This window comes from Oxyura jamaicensis, chromosome 14, assembly GCF_011077185.1.
Source record: "Oxyura jamaicensis isolate SHBP4307 breed ruddy duck chromosome 14, BPBGC_Ojam_1.0, whole genome shotgun sequence".
In the NCBI taxonomy this organism is placed as follows: domain Eukaryota; kingdom Metazoa; phylum Chordata; class Aves; order Anseriformes; family Anatidae; genus Oxyura; species Oxyura jamaicensis.
In genome coordinates, this window is record NC_048906.1 from 2,962,186 (window position 1) to 2,984,334 (window position 22,149).

General features: G+C 66.1%; 1 protein-coding gene across 1 annotated transcript in view; it reads right to left on the reverse strand.

Moving 5' to 3' along the window:
• The window catches only part of RAI1 (retinoic acid induced 1), a 70,544-nt gene that overhangs the window by 741 nt on the left and 47,654 nt on the right, over window positions 1-22,149 (reverse strand). The window contains 4 exon segments of the mRNA XM_035339070.1: window positions 242-291; window positions 541-634; window positions 1,882-2,127; window positions 2,129-7,445. Of these exon segments, the coding sequence (XP_035194961.1) occupies window positions 242-291; window positions 541-634; window positions 1,882-2,127; window positions 2,129-7,429 (5,691 nt within the window). The 5' untranslated portion in view covers window positions 7,430-7,445.

Consider the following 22,149-nt stretch of genomic DNA (forward strand, 5'->3'; position numbering starts at 1 on the left):
AACCCCCCCCCCCCCCAAAAAAAAAAACAGAGACAGTCTGGGGGGGCACAGCCCCTGCACTGAGGGTCTCGTGGGGGGTCCTGCTGTCCCCCAGGGAAGCGATGACTCTGTGATGCCCCGTGGGGATGTGCCAGGGAGGGGGACGTCCCCGAGGATGGGGGGGACACGGCGTCAAAGCAGCTCTGCCTTCCCCAGGGGCTGCGAAAAACCTCTGGGGGCGCAGCGAGGGCTCTGGGCTTACCTTATGCTTGGGACATCGCAGAGAGAAGCTCTCTTCGGTTAGTGAGCAACCTGCGAGGAGAGAAGGCAGTGTCAGGGGGGCGACGGCTGTCCCCGAGCAGCAGCAGGGACGCAGCCCCCTCCTCGCTGGAGGAGCCGCACCAAGGTTTGGGTTGAGACCGGCCAGATTCAGGACACGAACCACGCAGCAGCACATCGCCACGGGGAGCCACCAGCCCACCCTGGCCCCGATTTCAGCCGGGTCAGAGGGAGCTGGGGGGGGGGGGGTCCCCACGGCCCCGTCCCCGCTGCAGGGCTCACCTGTGTCGATGGCACACGCGTAGTGGTAGGTGTGGGGACACCCCTTCTGGCAGCAGCCCACCGTGGCTCCCGCTTGCTGGCAGCTCGAGCACTTCTTTACACGCAGCCGGGAATTCGGAGCAGGGAGGGAGAGAGGCAGAGAGACAGAAAGACCTCATCAGAGCCCAGCGCCAAGGTGACAAGCCCCGAAGGCACCGCTGTCCCTGCTGCTGCCCCGAGTTGCCCCCTGGCAGCGTCCTCCCGCCAGCACCCACGCCACCAGCCGCAGCCACCCTCTTTTGGGTGGAAAATCCTGAAAGCAGAGACGGGGCAGGAGGTGCGGAAGTGAGGGGACGTGACCTCGGGGGACACGGCTCGGGGTCAGCGGGGGCAGAGGACCCCAGTGGTCCCCACCCCTGCCCTGTCCCTGTTGCTGGCACGGGCGCGGAGGGTGGCAGCCCATGGACAGCCAAGCCACGGGGACAATGAATTTGGGTTTGTCCAGCCCCAAATCTGTTAACGAGGGGCTTGCTGGAGCCTCTGCTGGGCACAAACCCCTGTGTCCCCACGGCAGTGTCCCAGCAGCGTCCTCCCTACTTTGCTCTCCCGGTGTCCCCATGCTCCTCGCGGTCTGGACGAGGAGCTGGGCAGGGCTGCGTCCGACTCTCTTTGAGCCACCGCACGGCGTGGCAGCGTGAAACCACTTCTAAGGCTAAAAGGGAAGATTTTAGGCGTTACCAGGGAGGCAGCAGCACCCATCTCCTGGGAAGCCAGCTGGGTTCATCGCATCCGAACACCAGCCCCAGCCTCCCAGGGCGGTTTGTAATGCCCGGCAGCTTGCTGACCAGCCCTATTAATTTCACCCCCCTGTGGCCGTGTATCCCGGGGAATTCCCCTGCTCCCGGGCAGTAAGACACCGTCAGCCCTCGGCTTGCTACGCATGTGGGTCAGGGCGCTGGGGGCACGATGCCTGGGGCACCCCAGGGTGCTGCCGGTGGGGTATGGCTGGGAACAGGGCCCTGGCCAAAGGAGCAGCCGTGGGAATGGCTTCCAGCCCTACAAGAACACGATGGGGGAGGCTGCTTCACCCCTGCCTCTGCTGCTGTCTGGGGACACGCCGAGCCCTGCAGCCAGCTCAGAGCAGGGAGCGCTCGGCACAGCGACCCGCTGCGAAAGGGGCCCCGGGGCTCGCCTGCCTCGGCCTCCCTAACCGCGCCACATCCGAGCCCGTGGGGAGAGCCCGAGCGCCTCCAGCAAAGAGCTCGGCAGGGCTGAGCCCCAGCCCCTGCTGGGACCGGGAAGACGGGCACGGGACATGGGGCACCCCGGGGTGCCGTGCCGGGCGGGCGGCCGAGCTCTTACCACGTCGGCAGCCGCCTTGACGGCCTCCTGCAGCCCGTAGAGCTTCCCCGCCACCAGGAAAACCCCAGCGGTCCATATGGCACAGGCCTCGTGCAGCCAGTGCTCCTGCGTGTCGCCCGCCGGCTCCTGCGGCGGGGACTCGGCTTTGCTACATTCGTGCCTCCGGGGCTTTTCGGCCGCCTCCTCGCCCTCTGTCCTCTCGTCACAGCAGTAGCAGCTCTGCAGCCTGCGAAACATGCCCCGGGGGGCTGGAGCGGAGCGAGCTCTGCTTGGCAGCCTCGGCGGCACCTTCCGGCCTCGGCGGCTTGCCGCCGGCCGCCCAGCTGCTCTCCGTCCCTTTCGGCCCGCGCTCCGCCGCGCCGGCCTCCTCGCCCTCCGCCCGCGCCTTCTCCTTCAGCCGCGACTTCTTCTTGGGCAGGCAGTCCTCGGGGTAGTAGGGCCCGCACAGGTCCCCCAGGTCCTTGTAGTTGGCGGGGTTTCGGCACAGGCAGCACACCAGGCAGGCGGCGCTCAGCGCCTTCGACACCACGGGCCCCAGGTGCATGGTGGACGAGGCGGGCAGGGCCGCCCGCGGCCGCGGCGCCGTGCCGGCGGGCCCCCGCTGCAGCCGGGCCTCCTCTCCGGGCGAGTTGACGACGGTGCAGGCGGTGGTGAACTCGCCGCGCCGCTCCACGCGGACGTAGGGCGCGAAGGGGGGGGCCCGGCTGTCGGCCCGCAGCCGCTTGCAGGAGATGTACTTGAGGCGGATCTCGGGCTCGGCGGGGTGCAGCAGCGGCGCTTGCTGGGCTTGCCGCCGCCGCTTGCCCCGGCTCTTGCACCGCGACGGCACCGCCTTGGCCTTGCCATGGGCCAGACGCTTCCGCTGCCGCTTGGAGTAGCCGTTGTAGTTGGCGTGGTTGGCCCGCGGCTTCGGCCCTCGCGCCGGCCCGCCCGTGGAACGCCCCTCGGGGCCCTCGCCGCCCCCCGCCTCCTTCTCCTCGCTCTTTGGTTTCTTGCCCTCCCGCGGCGCCTCGTCCCCGCCGCCCGGCCCGGCCGCCCGCTCGCGGGGTGGCAGCGGCAGCGCGGGGCCCAGGGGCGCCTTGGCCATGCCCAGCGCTGCCGCTTTGCCCTTGCGGTTCCTCTTCTTGGGCAGCAGCGCCACGTTCTTGGCCACCACCGCCGAGCCGGGCGGTGCCACCACGGCCGGCACGCACGTCTCACCCTGGAAGCCGTCGGCGGAGAGTTTCTTCCCGCTGCCCGGCTTCCCCTTCAGCGCTCTGCCGTGGGGGTTTCGGCAGAACTGCTCAGCCGACGGTGCTGCGGGTGCTTTCTGCGCCGCCGCCGGTTTGGGCAGCCGCGCGTCACCCACCGCCGGGGCCACGCCGCCGTGCTTCACCGCCCGCTCCCGCTCTGCCCCCGCCGGGCTCAGGGACGTGCCGTAGGTGGCTGCCACCGCCGCCGCCGCCGCTGCTGTGGCTGCCGGCTTGCAGGCGAACTTCTTCAGGTTGGGCGAGGTGATCTTCTGCACGATGGCCTCCAGCTTGAGGCCGCGGCCCTTGCGGGGAGGCAGCACTTTGGTCTTGGTGGCCTCCTGGAAGGCCGCCCGGGAGGTGATCTTGATGCAGACGTCGGGGGCCTCCTTTGGCGGGGGGGGTTTCGGGACGGCTTCACCGGGGCTCTTGGGGGGCAGCTTTGCTTTCACCTTCTTGGCCACGGGCATCTTCTTGAAGAGGCTGGGGGGACCCTCGGGCTTCTCCTCCTTCATGCCGCCGCTGTTGCTGCGCAGAACCAGGTTCCTCTTCTTGGCGGGGATGGGGGAGATGAAGGTGGACTTCCTCTTCAGCGAGTGCAGGGGCCGCTCGGACATCTTGCCGCCCACTCCCGGCCCCGCTTTGGGCAGCTTCATCCGGGCGCCCACCTTGCCCTCCTTGTGGGGGCTGCCCGGGGGGGCCAGCTTGAAGGCGGGGGGGAGGTGGTTGTTGATGAGCTTTTTGGGCGCCTTGCAGTTCTTCAGCCGCACGTCCGCCGCCCGCTTGCCCCGCCGCCTCTTGGTGTAGAAAACCTCCTGCGTCTTCGTCCGGGAGCGCAGGATCATCGACCGCTGGTCCCTCTCCCCCGCGTCCACCGCGTCCCCCTCCGGCGGCGTCGGCCCCGCTGCCTCCTCGGCCGGCACCAAGCCAGGCACCAGGAGGGTGGCATCGCCGCCGGCGTTTTGGACCACTTTAGGGGCCGGCCGGCCGCTGCGCTTCCTGGCTTTGAAAGCCACCCGCTGCTTCACCCCACAGGCCGGCTTCTTCCCCAGCTTCTCCTGGTGCACCGGCACCTTCAGCCCCTCCAGCGGGGCCGGGGTGCGGGGCTCGGCGAGGGCGGTGAAGGAGCGGGTGCACATGCGTGCCGGCAAGCCCTCCGCCGCAAACCTGGGCGTCTGGCTGTGGGCGTTCTTGCTCGGCATCTCCACCTGCCCGTCCGGCCTGACGCACGCCACCGGCAGCTCATCGAAGGGGCTCGGCACCGCGCTGCCGGCGCTGTCCCCCTCCGGCAGCCGGCAGTGGACCCTCTTGTTGCGGAGGCTCTTGCCCCGTGAGACAGGCTCCGTCTTCCCCAGCACGGTTTCGGGCACCAGCTGCTTCTTCAAGGGTTCGGAGTCTGCCACCTCCGGGAGAGGCTTCTCCCCTCCGCCGCTCTCCTCGGGCTGGATGTGGGGCAGGGAGGACTTGAACCAGCTCTTCACCTTGGTCTCCGTGCCCACCGCAGGTCCCAGCAGGATGACGGACTGGCCGGAGAGGCGCGCCGAGGGCGCAGAGCCGTCCTTCTCCACCGTGCTGACGGTCTCCTCGGCGGACACGGGCACCTCGCTGGCCGACAGCACGGCGGGCATCTCCGGGGGCTTGGGGGGTGAGGCGTCGTAGGGCACCGACTTCTGCTCTGCGCCCGCCAGCTCGCAGAGCGAGGAGTACTCCTCCGCCTCCAGGTCCGACTCCTTCAGCTCCGGCGACGAGATCATGGGGATCTCACCAAAGTCCCCGGCTGAGCAGCAGTGCCGGGTGTCCTGCAGCCACCTCTCGCTGTCTGCCTTCGTGGCCTCGTCGTAGGTCAGCGTCTCCTCCTCTTCCTCCTCCATCGCCTGCTGGGCAAAGTCCCGGGCCGGCTCGCTCTTGGCCGGCTGCTCGCCGTCGCACAGATCCAAGCTGCAGGCATTTTTTTTCTCCTTGCAGGACCCCACCATTTTGCTGGGGAACAAGCCCTTGGGGAGGTCGGAGGCTTGCAGGCCTGAGCCCAGCTCCTTCCACCTGAGGCACGCCTCGCCCAGGCTCTCCTCCGGCCACTCGAAGTGCTCCATGGCGTTTTCGGAGTCCACTGAGTTAGCCGTGGTGGTCGAGTAGCAGCTGAAGCTGGAGGCCCCCGCGCTGGAAGTGGCGGCTGGGATGCTGGGCTTGGAATTGAAGGCCAGCGGGGCCGCATCCTTGAGCGAGTCCTTGGTCTCGGTGGCCGCGAACTCCACCTGGGGACCCTCATACACCTCCTCACCAAAGTCCTTCCCCGCGCTGCCCCCCGAAGCCTTGTCCAGCTTGAGGGGCTCGGTGAGGGTGCTGGAGTCGCCCTGGCTGGGCCACGCGCCCTTCACCATGGAGTCCAGGCACGGCCGGTGGTTCTCCAGCTGGAAGGGGGACTTGGTGGCCTCCTTGCTCAACATGGGCGAGTTGGCCCAGGCTTTGTCCCCCTTCTCGCTGATGGCGTCCTGCAGGACGATGATCTCGGAGGCCAGCTCCTCCTGGGACAGCGCGCTGAGGAGCAGCCGGGGACAGTCCCGCTCGTTGGTCACGTACTTGGTGAAGGTCTCCAGGGGCAGGCTGGCATGGATGCTCTGGAAGGAGTCGTCCGATTTGGTGGACATGTCATCCGGGGAGGTGACGGAGCAGGTGGACACGGACTCGGGCTTCGCCTTGGAGTTGCTGTTGACGCGGGCAGGGCTGCGGTTCTGGTTGCAGTACAGGAAGCTCCTCTCCAGCTGGTCCTCCGAGCCGCTGAGATAGTCGGCGTCCTGCGTCTCGGCGTGGACGGACTGCGGGGTGCTGAGCGGGTCGGACAGGGGCGTCCCGACCTGCTCCGCGGAGTACGTGCTGCTCTCGGGGCTGCAGTGCTGCCCCTTGAGCTGCTCGGGGGTCCTCGCCGGGGTCTTGATGCCTTTTTTCTGGGGCACGGCCGATTTGGAGAGCAGCAGCTGCTGGACGGTGTTGGAGATGTTCTCCACCTGGGAGGTGAGCGCCGTCAGGCTCTGCAGGCTCAGGTCCGACAGCAGGTTTTCGGGCAGCTTCTCCTTCGGCAGGTTCTTGCAGTTCCCGGACTGAGCATCCGGGCTCGTCCCGTCGGTGGGAGAAGGGTTCAGCAGCGGCATGAAATGGCTGTGGTCGGCGATGCCGGCCGGGAAGGCGCCGGCGCTCAGCGGCTGCTGGCTGTACTGGAAGTTCTCCAGGTTGGGCATCAGCGGGGACGGCGTGGAGCTGTAGGACGGCGACCGGCCGACAGAGCGTGCCGGCGAGTGGCTGGCGCTGGGGCTGAAGGTCTGGTAGTACTGCTCCGGCGTCCGGACGGGCGGTGCGTCGCCCTGGCAGTAGGTCTGCCCCGGCTGGTTGTAATGCTGGTACTTGGCCAGGTTTTGGTAGTGGAGGGTCTCCGGGGCGTGATGCCTCCCCTGCAAGGGCTGAGGCTGGGGCTGGGGAGGCTGCGGGGGCTGCGGCGGCGGCGGGGGCTGCGGGGGCTGCGGCGGGGGCTGCGGGGGCTGCTCGTAGCCGATGCGGTTGGGCTGGTAGCCGTGCAGGTTGGGCACGCGGGGGCCGGGGGCCAGGCTGGCGGCGCTGCCCAGGGGCCGCTCCAGCGGCGGCTGCCCCGAGGGGGCCGTGCAGCTCTTGTAGGAGTGCGCCGGCTGGCTGCCCCCCGGCACCGAGGAGTAGGTGGAGGAGGCGGGGAAGGACTGCGAGTGCTGCCCGAAATGGGGGCTCTGCGGGAAGGGCATGGGCGAGGAGACGTCGTTGGGCAGCTTCTGCCGCTGCAGCTTGGGGTAGGGGAGCGCGGGCGGCTGCTGCTGCTGCTGCTGCTGGAAGTGAGTCCGGAAGGGCAGCGGGGTCGCCGCCGCCGGCTCGTGGTAGGGCCGCCCGCCCGCCGGCGCCGCCGTCTTCTTCATCAGGCTGTCCTCATACTTGGCCACGCCGCCGGGCAGCGCCTGCGGCTGGCTGCCCCACGCCTGCAGGCTCTCGTCCCCCGAATAGCGGGCCGGGTAGGGGCTGTTCTCCTGCACGGCGTAATTGGAAAAGGCCGGCCTGCCTTGCAGCTGCTGCCCCGCTAATTGCTTGTTTCCCCGGTGGTATTTCTCCACGGCGCTGTTCTCGTAGCCCGAGTACGGCAGTTGCTGCTGACTGTAGTACTCCTTCGCCACCAGCCTCTGCCGCTCGCAGTTCGGCCCTGCCTGACTTTGATGCCTGTAATTCTCCAGGCGTGATGTATCTTGTGAAGTCGGCTGGTAGCTCTGCTGGTTGCCATGGAAACCACACCTTTCTCGAAAGGACTGCATGGCGCGGGCTTGTTATCTGCGAAGAGAGAGAGGCGAGAATTCAAATGAAGCATCGCCGCCGCGGCGGCGGGCCGGGGAGCACGGCCGCGCGCGCAGGGGGCCGCGCCGCGGGCACCGCGGGCATCGCCTCGCCTGCCGGGGCAGCGCCTCGCTGGCACTGCGTCACCTCGCGTGGCCCCGGATCGCGGCACCCGGCGCTGCATCGCCTCGCCTCGCCTCACCCTGCGTCGCATCGCCCGGCGTTGCATCGCCCTGCGTCGCCTCGCAGCGTTTTGCGTCGCCCTGCGTCGCGCTGCCTTGCCCTGCACCGCTTTGCATCGCCCTGCGATGCCTTGCCTTGCCTTGCACCGCCCTGCATCGCCTCACCAAGCATCGCCTCGCCCTGCACCGCATCGCCTCACCCTGCACCGCGGCAGCTGGCTTTGCACCGCTTCACATCGCCCTGCACCGTGTCGCCTCGCCTCGCCCTGCATCAGCTCCCAGCGCGTCTCCCTGCATCGCCTCGCCCTGCATCACCCCCCTCCGCAGCACTGCACCCGCCACCTGGGGGGACGTCTGGGACCCGGCTGCCTCCTCTCGCCCTGCAGCATGCCCTGCCGGTGCCGCTGGCAGCCTCTCCCATCCCTGCCACCTGCCCCAGGTTGCAGGGCGATCCCCCCACCGCCCTGCCCGGCCCGCAGCGCGCAATGACCCCACCGCGCTGTGCTGGGGTCCCCCCGGGCTCTGGTTCACGCACCCGCTGCTCCCCGCTCTGGAAATCCCTTCACCAGTAACCCCTCCTTGCGTGCCCTCCCCGGGGATGCCAGGATCCTGCGAGCCCCTCCAAACGCCCCGCTTCTTGCCATTATTTTTAATTATCGGGATAATTACTGGAGGCAGCAGCGCGGAGGGACAGAAACGCAGGCTCTGCTGCAGAAAAAGTCATTTCAACTTCCTGGGTCCGCCCGGCTGTGCCTGCTGCCGCCCCCCGCAGCCCCCCCCCGTCCCCAGCCAATAACCCCTGCATCGGTGCGATACCATCTGGAAGCTGTCTGCTCCCGCCAGCAGACGTCTATTAGCCGAGCGCCTCGGCACAGTCGTCATTAAATGTCCCCATTTCCTCTCCCTGCTCGCGCTCGGCGCGGGGAAGCACCTGGGTCACCGGTTTGATCTCGGAGGCAGCTTGCGGGGCGAGCGGGGACCCCGTGCGCTAACGAAGGGCTGGGCGGCGGTGGGGACGCATCCTGCCCGTCCCCAGCGGGTCGGAGACGCGGGGTCCCCCCTTCTGCACCCGCCGGGGACTTCCCTGACGCCGCTCCCTGGGCCGTGCCGCAGCGGTGACCCCGACACAACCCACGCCGCCCCCTCCGCCCTCATTAAGGCGATGGGTTTAACGAGGGGAGGCCGCACCCAGCACCTGCCGGCAGAGCTGCCAGCACGCGGTGCTGAGCTCCCCAAAGCGCCGCGCGTCCGAAACGTGCGGAACCTGGCGTGGCTCCGGCCCCTTTGGCCGCGGCTCCTGCGCACCCGCACGGATCCCATCGCCGCTTTGATTAGTCCCGGCCCGGCCTCGTTTCCTGCGGGGCGTCCCGCGGATGCCGTTCACGTTTCAGCGCCTTCTCGGGGGTTCCGCACGCATTTATTTAAGTACCGCCGGCGGCAGCAGCAATGCTCTCAGGGATGCCCTGCCTCTCACCCCGCCGACGCTGCAGCGCCCTTGAAGCACGGCTCGGTGCTGCCCGCACCAGCCCAGCACCCCAAACCCCCGGTCCTGTGCCCACCTTCCCCCCCCCCCAGCCCCTTTTTGGTCTCCTTCTGCGTTTCCCCTCCGTCCTGCAGCCGCATCTCGCAGGCCACACGGGCGGCTGGATGCGGTTAAGGCATATATCTCGGGGAAAAAGACAGGTCAGTTAAAATCCCGCGAGCCCGGTGCTAACGCCCCTCGTGCCGAAGTGGTGTGGGGGCTGCCCCGTCCTGCTCGGGAGGCTGGGGGGGGGGGGCGCGCGGGGCCTGCGAGAACAAAGGGAGCAAAATCAAAGCCAGGCCTCTGGGGCAGCCCGGAGCGGCGGCGAGAAAATTAAAGGGAGAAAAGGGCCCCTACAGCTCCACGTGGAAGCAGGTTTGAGAAATGGAATCAGCTCGAGCAAATCCCGGTCTGTTGCTTTAAGGGGCGCTTCCCCCCCCCCCCCCCCCCCAGCCCTTCCTTTCTCTTTTATTATTAATTATTATTACTTTCCCAAACAGCTGGGGCAATGCCAAGCTGAGCGAAAAGCACCCGGCGCGAGGGGACGTGCCGCACACCGGCGCGCACGGGGGGGACGTGCGCAGGGGGCACGGTGGGGCCGTGGTGGGCGCGCATGGGCTGAGGGTCTGGGGGGAGCCTCTACGGGGGGGGGGTGCACACGTGCAGGGCGTGCAAATCGCAGGGGGTGCACGCGTGTGAATCATGCAGGGTGTGCGTGCAAGCAGGGTGTGCGCGTGCGTGCAGGGTGGCAAGGTCTGGGCTCACCCTTGCACCCTCTGGGACCTCCTTTTGGGGGCCAAAATATCAGGGGCTGGATGAGGCCAGCCGGGCAGGAGGTGCGGACGGGGCTGCCCGATGATTCTCCATCCCAGATGAGCTGAAAGCCTGCTCTGAGCAAGGTGCTGAGCCCGGAGCTGTGCCCGGGGAGGGGGGGGGACAGCTCTGCCAGCAGCACCCAGCCCTGCCCGAGGAGCCGTTGGCCAGCTCTGCCCTGGGCTGTGCCGCAGCTCTGCTGGCGGAGGGACCTAACAGATGTTGCCTCCTGATGTAGGCTGTTTCCGAGCAAACGCTTTAATGGCATCAAATCAAGCTGTCGACAGCAGCAAGGTTAAGTCCCTTTCCAGGAGGGGGAGGAGGAAGCGGCCGCGTCCCTGGGGCTGCGTGCACGCGCCCCGTGCCACAGCCCTGGCGGACGTGCTCGCCCCAGCCCGGCTCCCAGCCCCGGGATGGGAATCGACACCACGGGGCCGGGGGGGGGGCACGGCTGCAGCCCAGCACCTGCGCTCAGCGGCCCCACAAAGCCCCCACGGCTCCACGGGGGGCTCTGTGGGTGCTCCAAAGGGTGACCCCAGGAGGGGCTCCATAGGTAGGAGGAGACGGGGACACGGGGACATCACGGTGCCCAGAGCCAGCATGAGCCTGTCCTGCCACGCAAGGAGCCACGCTCGCATCAGGCCACGGCCACCTTGGAGCATCCTGTCCCCTCGGTCCCCGGGGAGAGGTGGTCCCCGTGGACAGCCCGCACGGCCCCACAGCCCCCAGCACAGCCCTGCCGTCACCCTCTGGGGACACGCAGGACCCACAGGGCTGGTGCATGACCTGGGGCCACGTGGTGGTGCCCGGGGCTGATGCTGCAGTGCCCGGGGCTGACACGGTGCCAGGAGCAGGGCACAGCACCGTGCCCCCCCGGCCGCTGCGGGTGCCCACCGGTGCCGCTGCTCGCAGCCTGCCTCCCGCTCGGCTTTGCGATGTGTTGCCCGGGATTGGCTCGATTTTCCTCCCCCTTCCCTCCTTCCTCTCCTTCCTTCTCCTTTCCTCCCCTCTCCCTGATGGCTGGCAGGGAAAAGGCAGCGATGCACCGCGAAGGGCCGGATCCGGAGCCCTCCAAAGGCAGCCCGGGAGCTGGGTGAGCTCGCCCAGACCCCCAACGCCTCACCCAGGGGAGCCCCCCTCGCCCCCAGCCCCACTTCCCAGCTGCCGCTCTCCCCGTGGGACCTCATCCAGCTCGGGGCTGGGGCCGTGCTCCCGGGCAGGCCGTTTCTCAGGCTTTTCCCTGCTGCGCCACCACCAAGGGCTCGCCAACTAAAAATAGCGGCGCGCTCTCGCAGGGCGACGCTCTGCACCAGCAGCAGCGCTGTCACCGCGGACCCCCCCCCCTGCTCCGCGGCCCTCCCCGCTCCCTCCTCCCAAATCCCCGCCACGAAGCCCCCCTGCCATGCACCACAACCCCCCTCCCCACCACCACCACCAGCCCTGGAACTGGGGGGGCTCAGCCCTGCTGGGGAGGGGGCAGCTGGTCCCAACCCCGGCCCCCTCCGCAGCTCTCGGGGCAGGGAGGGGGGGGGGGGGGGAGAAAATCGCCTATCGGGGAGTGTCAGCCCCGGATTTGCTTTAATTGTGAGCTGGTGGAGTTTAAAGAAACACTTTCTGGCAGGCTGCCACACCGCAAACTGCTTCGTATAATTTTATTATTAAGGGAGGAGAGAAAAGGGGAGAGAGGGAAGGGAAGGGGGGGGGCGGGACGGCAGTGGGATCGGGGCCGTGTGTGTGTGTAGCAGCCCTGAGAAATGGCCCCGAGGAGCTGGGGGGACAGACGGACACCCCCGGGAACGCGAGGGCCAGAGGGACCGGAGGGATCCCTGGGGCTTCCCCGGGGGCAGGATCAAAGCGTCCAGGCCTTCTGGGGGCTGCCTCCGTGCTTCACCCCCCTTGGCCCCAAATGGTGCCCCCACAGCACAAGGGGATGTCGCCCCTTTTGGGTGCACCCCGCTTTGCTGCACCCCATTGATGCACCCTCTGCCCAACGCACCCCCCTTTCCCACGTACCCCATTAACGCACCCCCTCTGCAACGCCTCCCAGTAAGGCGCCCTCCCCGCACCCTTTTTGCAGAGCACCCCCCCAAACGCAACCCCTCAACGCACCTTGTGCCCAGCGCACCCCAATAACGCCCCCTCTCTCCAGTGCCCCCCACTAATGCACCCCCTCTCCAGCACACCCCATTAACGCCCCCTCTCTCAGTGCCCCTCTTCAATGCACCCCCTTCCCAATGGCCCCCATTAATGCACCCCCTCCGGCGCACCCCATTAATGCACCTCCTCTCGGTGCCCCCCTTCCATGAGCCCCCTCTCCAGTGCCCCCCATTAATGCCCCCCCCTCCAGCACACCCCATTAACGCACCCCTCTCAGTGCCCCCCATTAACGCACCCCCTCTCCAACCCCCTCCAGCACCCCCCTTCCATCACCCCCCTTCCCCAACTCCCCCCCTCCAATGCGCCCCCCAAACCGGGCTGCCGGGGCTGGGGGGATGCAGAGGGCAGCCCCCAGCCCCCGGCTCTCCCACCCCCCCCAGAGGCGCGCCCCCCCCGGCGCGCAGCCGAGCGCAGCAGCTGCTCCCTGCACACTCCACTTGCCCGCAGATGATGATAAATGGAGCTGGGGCTGCGCCGCCCAGCGCGCGGGGGTGGGCGGATGCGGGCAGCCAGGAGGAGGGATGGGGTGCGCAGCAGCCCCCCCCCGCCCCGGACCAGCTGCTCCTCCCATCCGGCTGCTGGGGAATTCCCTGGGCAGGTCCCCCCCCACCCCCCAAAGATCCTCCTTTTTTTTTTTTCGGGGGGTGGTTTGGAGAGATGGGGGCCCCCCAGGGGATTCCCATTGCCATGGGGCAGAGCCTTCGCCACCGTGCAGTGCCCCGTCTGGGGCACGAAGCCCTTGATCCTTTCCACTCCCCGTCCTCCCCCCCCCCCCGCCTCCCTCTGCTCTGCTCCTCCCCAGCGAGGAATTTTGCTCGGGAAAACATCTCCTGCGCCACGCTCGTGACTCAACGTTTCTGCTGGCCTCCGCTCCTCCGCCGCCTGCCAGGGGAAGCCCGCGGCCTCCCCAGCCTCAGCCCCTCGCCTGGAAATCCGGCTCGGCCCCTGCCCCCACCTTCCTCCATCCCCTCTTCCTGTCCCTTTTCCTTTATTTTTCTTTTTATTATTTTATTTTTTATTTTCCACGGGTTTCTCCTTGCAGCCGGAGGGAGGCTCGGAAACCCAGAGCGAGTCGCCGTGCCTCTCCTTGCCTCTGCAAAACCGCCAGCTGGCAAGGAAGGCTTTTTGGGGAAAGAAGGGGATTCAAAATAAACAAATAAATAAATAAATAAAAATACAAGCAGCCAGGAGCCGAGCTGCAAAGCAGATGCTCAACCTGAGCTTCCCTGGGCAAAGCCTCCCTCCTGCAGGCCAGCGCGCTCCGGAGCAGAATTCATAGCTGGGCGGCCGCGTGTTTATCGCTCCCCCCAACGAGTGGATTGACATCAACCTTGAGGCGCTCACGGGAGAGAGGCAAACAAGTCGATCATTGCGCAGGAAATATGACCGAGGTTAAAGAGGGACTCGGCTCGCCCAGCCTCCGCACCTAAATCTCGCTGCAGACCTGCCCGGAGCTCCCGCCGCGGGCAGACAAAAGCAAGGACGGCCAAAAGGAGCCGTGCCGGGGGTTGTACACCCAGCGTGGCCCCCCCTGCACATCCCGGGGAGGGGGGACACACGGCAGGAGAGGTCGCCCACCGCCGCAGTGCCCTTCAGCAACCCTCCAGCCCCCAAACAAATGACCCGCGCGGGCTGGCGGTGGTGTGTCCCGGTGTCGGGCACGCTTCTGCTTTTCTTCTTCCCTCATTTTCTGCCTGGTGGCCGGGATCTTCCTCCCTTCCTCCCTCCCTTCCTTCCTTCCAGCCCGCTGGCTCACTTTGATCCCAATAACAATTAACCGGTCTCGTAATTTGGAGGGCCGCTGGCACCAAAACGCACGTCACGTCCTCGGCCCCCAGGCGGACCGCTTCTGCCCGGTCTCCCCTCCGTCACGGGTGCTGTCCCCCTCCCGCACCATTTATTTTGGTGACCCTATTAACTGGTGACCCTTTACCTGACCCTATTGCCCTGATTTTTTGGGGTGGGGACAGCCACATTCACCCCTTGGAGCAGCTCCCAGTGTTCAGTAGCCACAAGACCCATCCAGAAGGTGCAGCCTCACCCCGCCTGGGGGACAGACACCCAGGGCGAGCCCCCACCCCGCCCCGTGCCTCAGTTTCCCCAAAAGGCAGGAGCAAAACCAGCCCCCAGAGACCCTCCTGGAGCGGGGGGGGGGGGGTGCACTCAGAAGCGGGGTAACCCTGCTGCACCCCGGCTCACCCCTGCAGGGTGAGACCCCCGGTGGGCACAGCCGCGTGCTCGGGGTGTCGCTGGCAGCTGCACGAGGATGTGCTCCCCTGGGAGCGCAGTGGGGCTGCAGGACAGCGCTGGGCAGTGGTCCCCATGCCTTCCTGCTCCCCGAGGCCTTCAGCCTGGAAAAAAAACAGCCCCGAGCTGACCCAAATGCTGTGCAGGAGCCCGGGGACCCCTCAGCAGCCATGCCTCAGTTTCCCCATCGCTGGGGCGCTCCGGGTTTGCGCGCGCTGTTTGCACAGTGCCACGTGCACAGGTGCCCAGGGGCCGACCCTACAATGTGCCGCCGGCACCAGGAGCATGGGGACGGAGCGGGCTCGTGCCCCAGCCCCGCGCCAGGGAGCCTGGACCTTGGTGCCAAGCTGTGCCTCCAGCCAGGGGACCGCGGATGTCCGTCAGAGCCACCCCGAGGCACCGTTGGCTCTCCCAACCCCATCCACCTTGAACGGGTCGGGCTCTGCCCTTGGCCGTGGCACGCTCGGGGAAAAACCTTCTGCGAAGCCAGAAGGTGCCCAGCTGCAGCACGACGGGCAAAGGCCGGAGCCCAGCACCCATCCCCTTGCACCAGACGCGCACCCACGGGTCCCGCCACCCCCTCGTGCCGGCAGGCGGGCGGGAGGGCTCACGTCCATCGTTCAGAAGCGCGCTATTAAATCTTCCCCCCCCCGGCTCCAGCCGGAGAGCAGGCCACCCCCGAGCGTATTTATTGCTCGCTGTTATACCATCGCCCTTTGGGCATAAATGGATTTACCTCTGAACGCTCTCCATTTCCCCTCTGTGTCCTTTCCACCTTATTTCAATCAATTTTAGCCGCCGCCTGGCCCTGCTGAAACCCCCTTCCCTATTATTATTACAAGGCCATGGGCTGAAATCCCCGCTCCCGCTCAGCGCACGCAGGATCTGGCCACCTCCCGCTGCAGCCCGGCCCCCGCTGGCTCTCGGTGGTCCCGCTCCCACCCCGGCCCCCCAGCACCGGTGGCACGGGGGGCCCAGCACCGTCTGCCCACCGGAGATGGGTTCGGCTGCCCCGCTGCCAGGCTGTGCCCTGCGAGGCATCTCCTGCAGGCAGAAAACAGCTCGGAAATGGAGCGCCATGCTCTGACCCCCCCCCAAGTGACAGGGACCGGCTGCGTCCCCCCATGCCCAGCCCCGCCGCCTTTCGCCTTGTCCCGGAGGGGGGAGAAGGGGCAGAAGGAGCCGACGGCCCCGTGGTCCTGCTCAGGGTCCCCCCAGGGTGCCAAGGGGGTGGCCCCGCTGGCTTCACCCCTTCTCCAGGGTGCTGAGCATGGAACCAGGGGACAAAAAAGGAGAGAAAGAGCGGGGGAAAAAAAGAATAAATCGACGTTTGATGTCGCGTGATAAATTATTTCGGTATTATACATTCCCCGTCTCCAAATCCCGAAGACAAATACGCGGGCAGGTTAACCAGGAAAGCAGATTTCAAAGGGCCTTCTTCTATTTCCCTATTATTGACTCTGTCAATCATCTCGGGCGAGATCCTAACCTTTAGCACCCTGCAAAATCTGCCTGTTCCTTTTGTTCCTGCTGAAAAAAAAAAAAAGAGGGGGGGGCGGACGGGGGAGGGGAGAGGAATTTGGGGCAGGGAACTTCCAAAAGGGATGATTAAGGAGTTAATCTGCCTGAAATAGATAAGGAGCTTAGAGCTGCTGGTATTTTACTGTCCAAGTTTGGATTCAGTGTGTCTTAAACACTGGCTGGAATGTACTTAGATATGACCAAAGTACATGTCCCCCCGAGGAATTACTAGGTTGCCAATTAGATTTGCTTCCCAGATTCACTCAAACCTTCACAAGCTTCTTCAGAGCAGGAAAATTGCTGCCTGTCCCCGGGGAGGCAGGGGGGGAGGCGGCGGAGCCGCGCGCACCGCCAGCGCTGCCCTCCTTATGAATGAATAAATCACGGCGGCGCGGAGGCAGCCGGGGGGATTCGTGGAAACGCGGCGCAGCCGAGGAGGAGGAGGCGGCGAGCCGGGGAAATCCGCACCCAGGCACGGGGCACGGCCTCGCCGGGGCTTTCCCCGGGGGTGCCAGGGGGCCGAGACCCTCCCCGTGGCGATGCCGGTGGTGGGACCGTGGGGGGAGGCAGAACAAAGAGCGGGGCGATGCCGCGTGGGAAGGGGAAGGGTTGTGGTCACCCCTGGTCCTGGTGGTGTGGTGGGTTGGTGTGGCGTGGCGTGGCATGCCGTGCCACCTTGTGCCATGCCGTGCCGTGCCATGCTGTGCCACGTCGTGCCATGCCATGTTGTGCCGTGCCGTGCCATGTCATGCAGTGCCATGCCGTGCCGTGCCGTGCCATGCTGTGCCATGTCATGCAGTGCCGTGCCATGTCATGCAGTGCCATGCCATGCCGTGCCGTGCCGTGCCATAGCCCCAGGAAATCCCTGGTGATGGCCGCAGGGAGCAGGCAGCCCCGCGGCACAGCCTGGGCAGGGGAAGCACCACCCAAAGGGCAAAGCCGCCGGCGGCGATAAGAAGCAAACGGCCTCCGGCGTGAGAACAGCCCTTTGTCCGCGCCTTTTAACTCCGCCACCCCATCCCTCATTACTGACAGCGCTCTGCAACGTGCTGGCGGGGACCTGGTGAAAACAATGCGCTTTGGGGATTCCTGTGCCCATCCCGGAGCAGGGACCCGTGCAGCCCCCAGGGTGCGGAGCACCAAGGTCCCATTCCCACCCCCCGCCGTGCCCAAATCCCCTCCAACAGCTCCGACACCCCGACACACACACGCCAAGCTCCTCCACGAGTCGGCCAGACCCGGGATGAGTTTCCCCACGGGTTTCCCAGCCCGGTGCCTGGCTGGCCCTGCCCCGGCGTCCCCCCGTGCCGCTGGAGCAGGCGGCGCGATGGAAAGTTGCTGGAACATCAGCTTCGGCTGCTGAGTCCTGGTAACAGTTGCTATGCGAAACATTCAGAGGTGGAATTTACTGTCACAGTTAATAATAGATGAAGGTTTTAGAATTTTTGATGCTTTACATTTTAAGCCGTTTGATTTATAATGTTTCAGAAAAGGAGGGGAAAGAGAAGGGGGGGGGGTAAAAAAAAAAAAAAAAAAAAGGCAGGAGCCGAACGGCGGCGCGTGGTAAACACGGCGAGCGGGGAGATGGCCACACAGGGCCATGGGTGAGCCCCAACACGGCTTTCCATGGGGTTCCCCCCCGAATCACGGGCAGCAATCCCATGGCAAAGCGGGGCACAACTGGGACTGACCCCCTCAGCCTCCGGATTGCCTTTCTTTCCCTAATTCCCCCCCCCCCCCCCCCCCCCCTTCCCTCAAACCCCCGCATCGCTCCTCATTCCGCAGGCGCGCCCCCGCGGGTGTTTTCGTTCTGGAGGGCTGCTGGGTTATTATTGACTTGCCGGCGCTGCTCTTCCCTCTCGCAGGTGTATCTCAAGTAGGCGCCGTAAATAGCAGCGAGCCGCGCGCCCGCGGCGGCGTGCCGGTGGGTCGTGCTGATTAGGAACGGGGTGCCAAAAAAAAAATAAAAAAAAACCCACCACCAAACCGCAACACCGAAGGGGCTCGTTTCCCCTCCGCACCGCCGCCGTGTTTGCGGGAGGACGCGCCCGTGCCCCGGACCCCGCTAAGGTCTTGGGGCGGGGGGGGTGCCGCAGGGGCTCTGCTGGAGAAAAAGGCACTGAAATGTCCAAAGGGGACTGTGCGGAGCAGGCCTATGCTCTCCTTCATGGAAAGGAGAGAAAGTACAGGTGCCAGCCCTGTGCATGGGATTGTCGTGTCCCTTGGTGTCCCTCGGTGTCCCTTGGTGTCCCTCGGTGTCCCTTAGTGTCCTTTGGTGTCCCTCAGCATCCTCTGGTGTCCCTCGGTGTTCCTTGGTGACCCCCAGTGTCCCTTGGTGTCCCTCAGTGTCCTCTGGTGACCCTCGGTGTTCCTTGGTGTCCCTCGGTGTCTCTCAGTGGCCCCATGGTGTCCCTTGGTGTCCCTCGGTGTCTCTCGGTGGTCCCTCGGTGTCCCTCGGTGATCTCCAAGGCTGTCCAACACCGGGGTGCTGAGGCTCGCTGTTTTCCAGCGCCTTGCTCCAGCGTCTCCCAAATCCCGGAGCATCCCAACCCAGGCTTGCAGAAACGAGCGTGTTACCTGGCAGATTCAACGCCCAAAGGCACAGCTTCAGGTAAAAAAGAACAAGCAGGAGCAGGTGAGCGCACGGGACCTCCACCGGGCAGGTAACGTGGCAAAGTCCCGATGAAATCGGGGAGGATAAGCGGGGTTTTCCCCCGGGCGAGACGCAGAGCGGTGCGGAGGACTCGGAGGATCCACAGGCGCTGTGACGTGGCTCCACGTGGCCGAGCTTCGCGCCCTGGCACCGCCGGCAGGGGCAGAGCCGTGCGTCGGCGGCACCGCTGCCATCCCCCCGCTGCGGCCCCGTCCCGGCTCAACCACGGCCACGGGGAGCAGGAGGAGAGCTGGGGCCCCATGGCCAGCCCCGCTCCGTGCCGCTGCTGCGCTAAGGCAGGATGAAAACCGCCTGGCAGCCTCGGCCGCTGGGAGCCACGCTTGGGGACGCTGCCATTAGCGAGACGGCCAATTGTGCAGCCGTCTGGCGTGAGCCGGCGTTGATTGAAAGCTCGGGGACTCACTGGCACGCCCCGCATCCGATCCCTACAGCCGGCACCGTGGGCAGAAACCCCGTCCCCTCATGCCCTAAAAATCTCCGTGGCTCCCATGATTTCCCATGCCCTTAAAATCTCCGTGGCTCCCACCCGCTCCCCGCACGGGGCTGCCGGACACGGGGGTGGCAGGGACGTGTCCCCTGGGCCCCCCGCCGCCCCCGCTGCGGCTTCCCCGCAAGGTTTGGGATTCCCACGGGTCCTGGGCTGAGCGGCCCCGTGATGTCTCAATTAGGGATTGTGCATCGCGCCATTTACATATGCACAGCCTGTAAGGAGCGGAGTGTAATTTCTTTATAAAGCCGCTTTGACACGTAGGGTAGCTCGCCTTAATGAGGGGGATATTCCACAAAGATCCGTTACTAATGGGCTTGAGCCGCGAGCGGACGCCTGCCACGACCGCGGCCAGAACCCAGCCAGGGTCCCGGTGACCCCCTGGCTGGGCTGGGAGGGCCCGGCCTGCCCCGCTCCCCCTGCCAGGGATGGATTTTGGGGGGTCCCGATGGTTTCTTGGCACCGCAGCGTGGTGCCGCCTCTGGCTCCCTGCCCGACCTCGCATCCCCGCGCCTCTCCTGCCTGCCCCTGCTTTGCCAGGGAAAAAACCCTCACGGGTCTCACTGGAAGTGGGAACCCAAAGCCCAGCACGTGGAAACTGCCCGACCCATCCCAAAAGGCAGCGTCGCCAGCTCCAGGAGGGGAATTTCAGGCCAGTGCCACTCCAGCATCCCCTGGCGCCCGCGTGGTCCCTGCCCAAAGCACCGCAAATGCCAACGCCCCCAGCCCTGCTTCGCCAACAGCCCCCGGGGAGCAGCTGGGGCCAGTCACTACCACGATGATGTATTTAAAAAGCAGAAAAGGCCTTAAAAAAAACCCAGACTCCCGCCAGGGAGCTTCACAGGGCCGCTGTTAATCCTTCCCTGCCGAGCCCCAACAAATTCGGTGCACGGACCCAGCCCTGCCGCCCCCCCCCCCCCAGCCCCCGGGACCCCCGTTAGGGGACGGTGCCTCGTTAGCCCCTGCGTGGCCGCCGCTCGTTTGCGGCTCTGCCCCGGCCGCCTCCTGGCTCGAGGGGAGGCGCGGAGCGTCCCAGGGCACTGTCACAAGGTATTAAGCCGCGGCGCTAAAAATAAGCACGGGCCAAAAATAAACCAAGGGAATCGCAGTCCCTGCCCACCCCCGGCGGCAGAGCCCCCGCCGCCGCCGCGCAGCCTCGGCCGGGGACGCGGGGCGGAGGAGAGCGGCTTCGGCTGGGTTTGGTCGAAGCGACGCGTTTTCCCCTCCCTCCGCCCCCGTCTCGAGCCGTGCCGAGGAGCAAAGCCCGCAGCCGCGGCGGGGGAACGGCAACGAATCTTCCTGGGAGGTGTTTTTCTCCTCGAGGATGAGGCCGCGGGGATGGAGGCGAAGAGACCCCCGGCCACCACGTGCCCGACCGCCGAAGGACGGGTGGATTTGGGCACTGGGCAGCGAGGTGCGACGGGGCTGATCCATGTCCCGCAGCCGTCCCCGTCCCCGCAGCTCCCCCAAACCCATCGTGTTCCCCTCGCTCAGCCCCCCGGCTTGCTGCTCAGGACCGGGGAGCATCCCCTCCTGGGAGATGTCTTGGGCACTGCAGCCACCCCGCTGCCCGTCCCACCCTCAGCGTGCCCCGACCGGGTCCTGCGTGGCCATCGGGGACGGGGACACGGCCCTGGTGGCCCTGGGGGAGCGGGGGCCAGCTCCTCGCGTGGGATCGGCCCCGCGCCCGCAGCCGAACGCGTGCGTCCGCCCCGGTGCCTGGGCTCTGGCTGGAATGAATGCATGCACATACCTCTGCCTCAGCATGTGTGTTTGCTCTTCTCTTCCGCGGCTGTGATTGATTAAAGGATCAGGGACATCTGAGAATGGAGGCAGCAGCGGCAGCAGCAGAAGCAGCTCCCTTTGGACTTGGAGAGCTTCCTTGCCTGCTGCTTGCTGCTGCCGTTGCCTGTCAGGCAGCTTTTAATCAAGGTTTGCTTATATCTGCAAAGGCCTTTCCCAGAGGGATGAAGGGAGGAAAAGAGGGGGGGAGAGTATATTAACATGCCAGCCACCCTCCCTCTCCCTCTCCTTTGTTTATGGAGAGGGTCAGTGCTCGGAAACGTCTGATGGGGACAGGGAAAGGCGCTCTGGGGGCGCTGGGGGGGTTGGCGGTGCGCAGCGGCTCTCCAGGTGCCGTGCTGTGGCTGCGGGTAGGATGGGCACGGCACCCGGCCAGGACACGCTCGGTGACAGCGATGGCACGTGGAGAGAGCAGGACCTGGTGGCCTGGGCTCGGTGGCTGTCTCCTGGTGGCCCTGCACACGTGGTGTGTCTCCTGCGGGTGCTGCAGCGGCACGGCGGGGACACAGGGACCGTGCTGGGCATCCCCAAAAGGGGGGATTTCAGCCCGGTGAGACCAGCACCATTCATTAAATAAGATCAGGGGAACCCAGGCTCCACCATCCATCCTAACCCCACATGGGGACAGGGTCTTCCATCCTCCAACAGCCACAGCCACAGCTCTGGGGTGGCCACATCACGACGCCCCGCGTCCCTTCAGCACAGAGCACTTCGGCCGCAATACCGGCGCTCCAAAAGGACCAACACCGCCCCGTAACCGCCCCGGAGAAGCCCCAGGGATAGGTTTGGCCACGATGCCGGGCTTTTGGCACTGCACAGCCCCGGCAGCAGCCGTGGGTCACCCTCCCCAAGCACAAAGTGCAGCCTCCGAGCGCCATCGGCACCGGTCCCGCCTGGCAAAGCGGCGCGGGAGGACGGGTGACCCCAGCCCCCGTCCCCCCCATCAGGAGTGTGTCCATCTCTGCTGCTGCTCAGGCGCATCACTTCGGCTCTCCGTGTTATCTTATTGCTCAGCTAATGACCTGCTAAAAGTATTATGTGAAAAACCGCACTCGTAGCCAGCCATTAAACTGGTTAGGACCAGCGGGTCATGCTTTATTGCTTTAATAACTGAGTTTATGAAAGGTCGTCTCATAACTGATAACATGCATAATTTTTGTAACTTAATTAATGCTGCTAATATACTGGAGTCTCCATCAGCTGCCGGTGCAACTGATGTGCAGTTTGCATCCCGAGCGGGGCCTTGCCCCGCGCGAAGGCGCTGGGGATGCTCCAGACGTGGGTCCACACGGAGC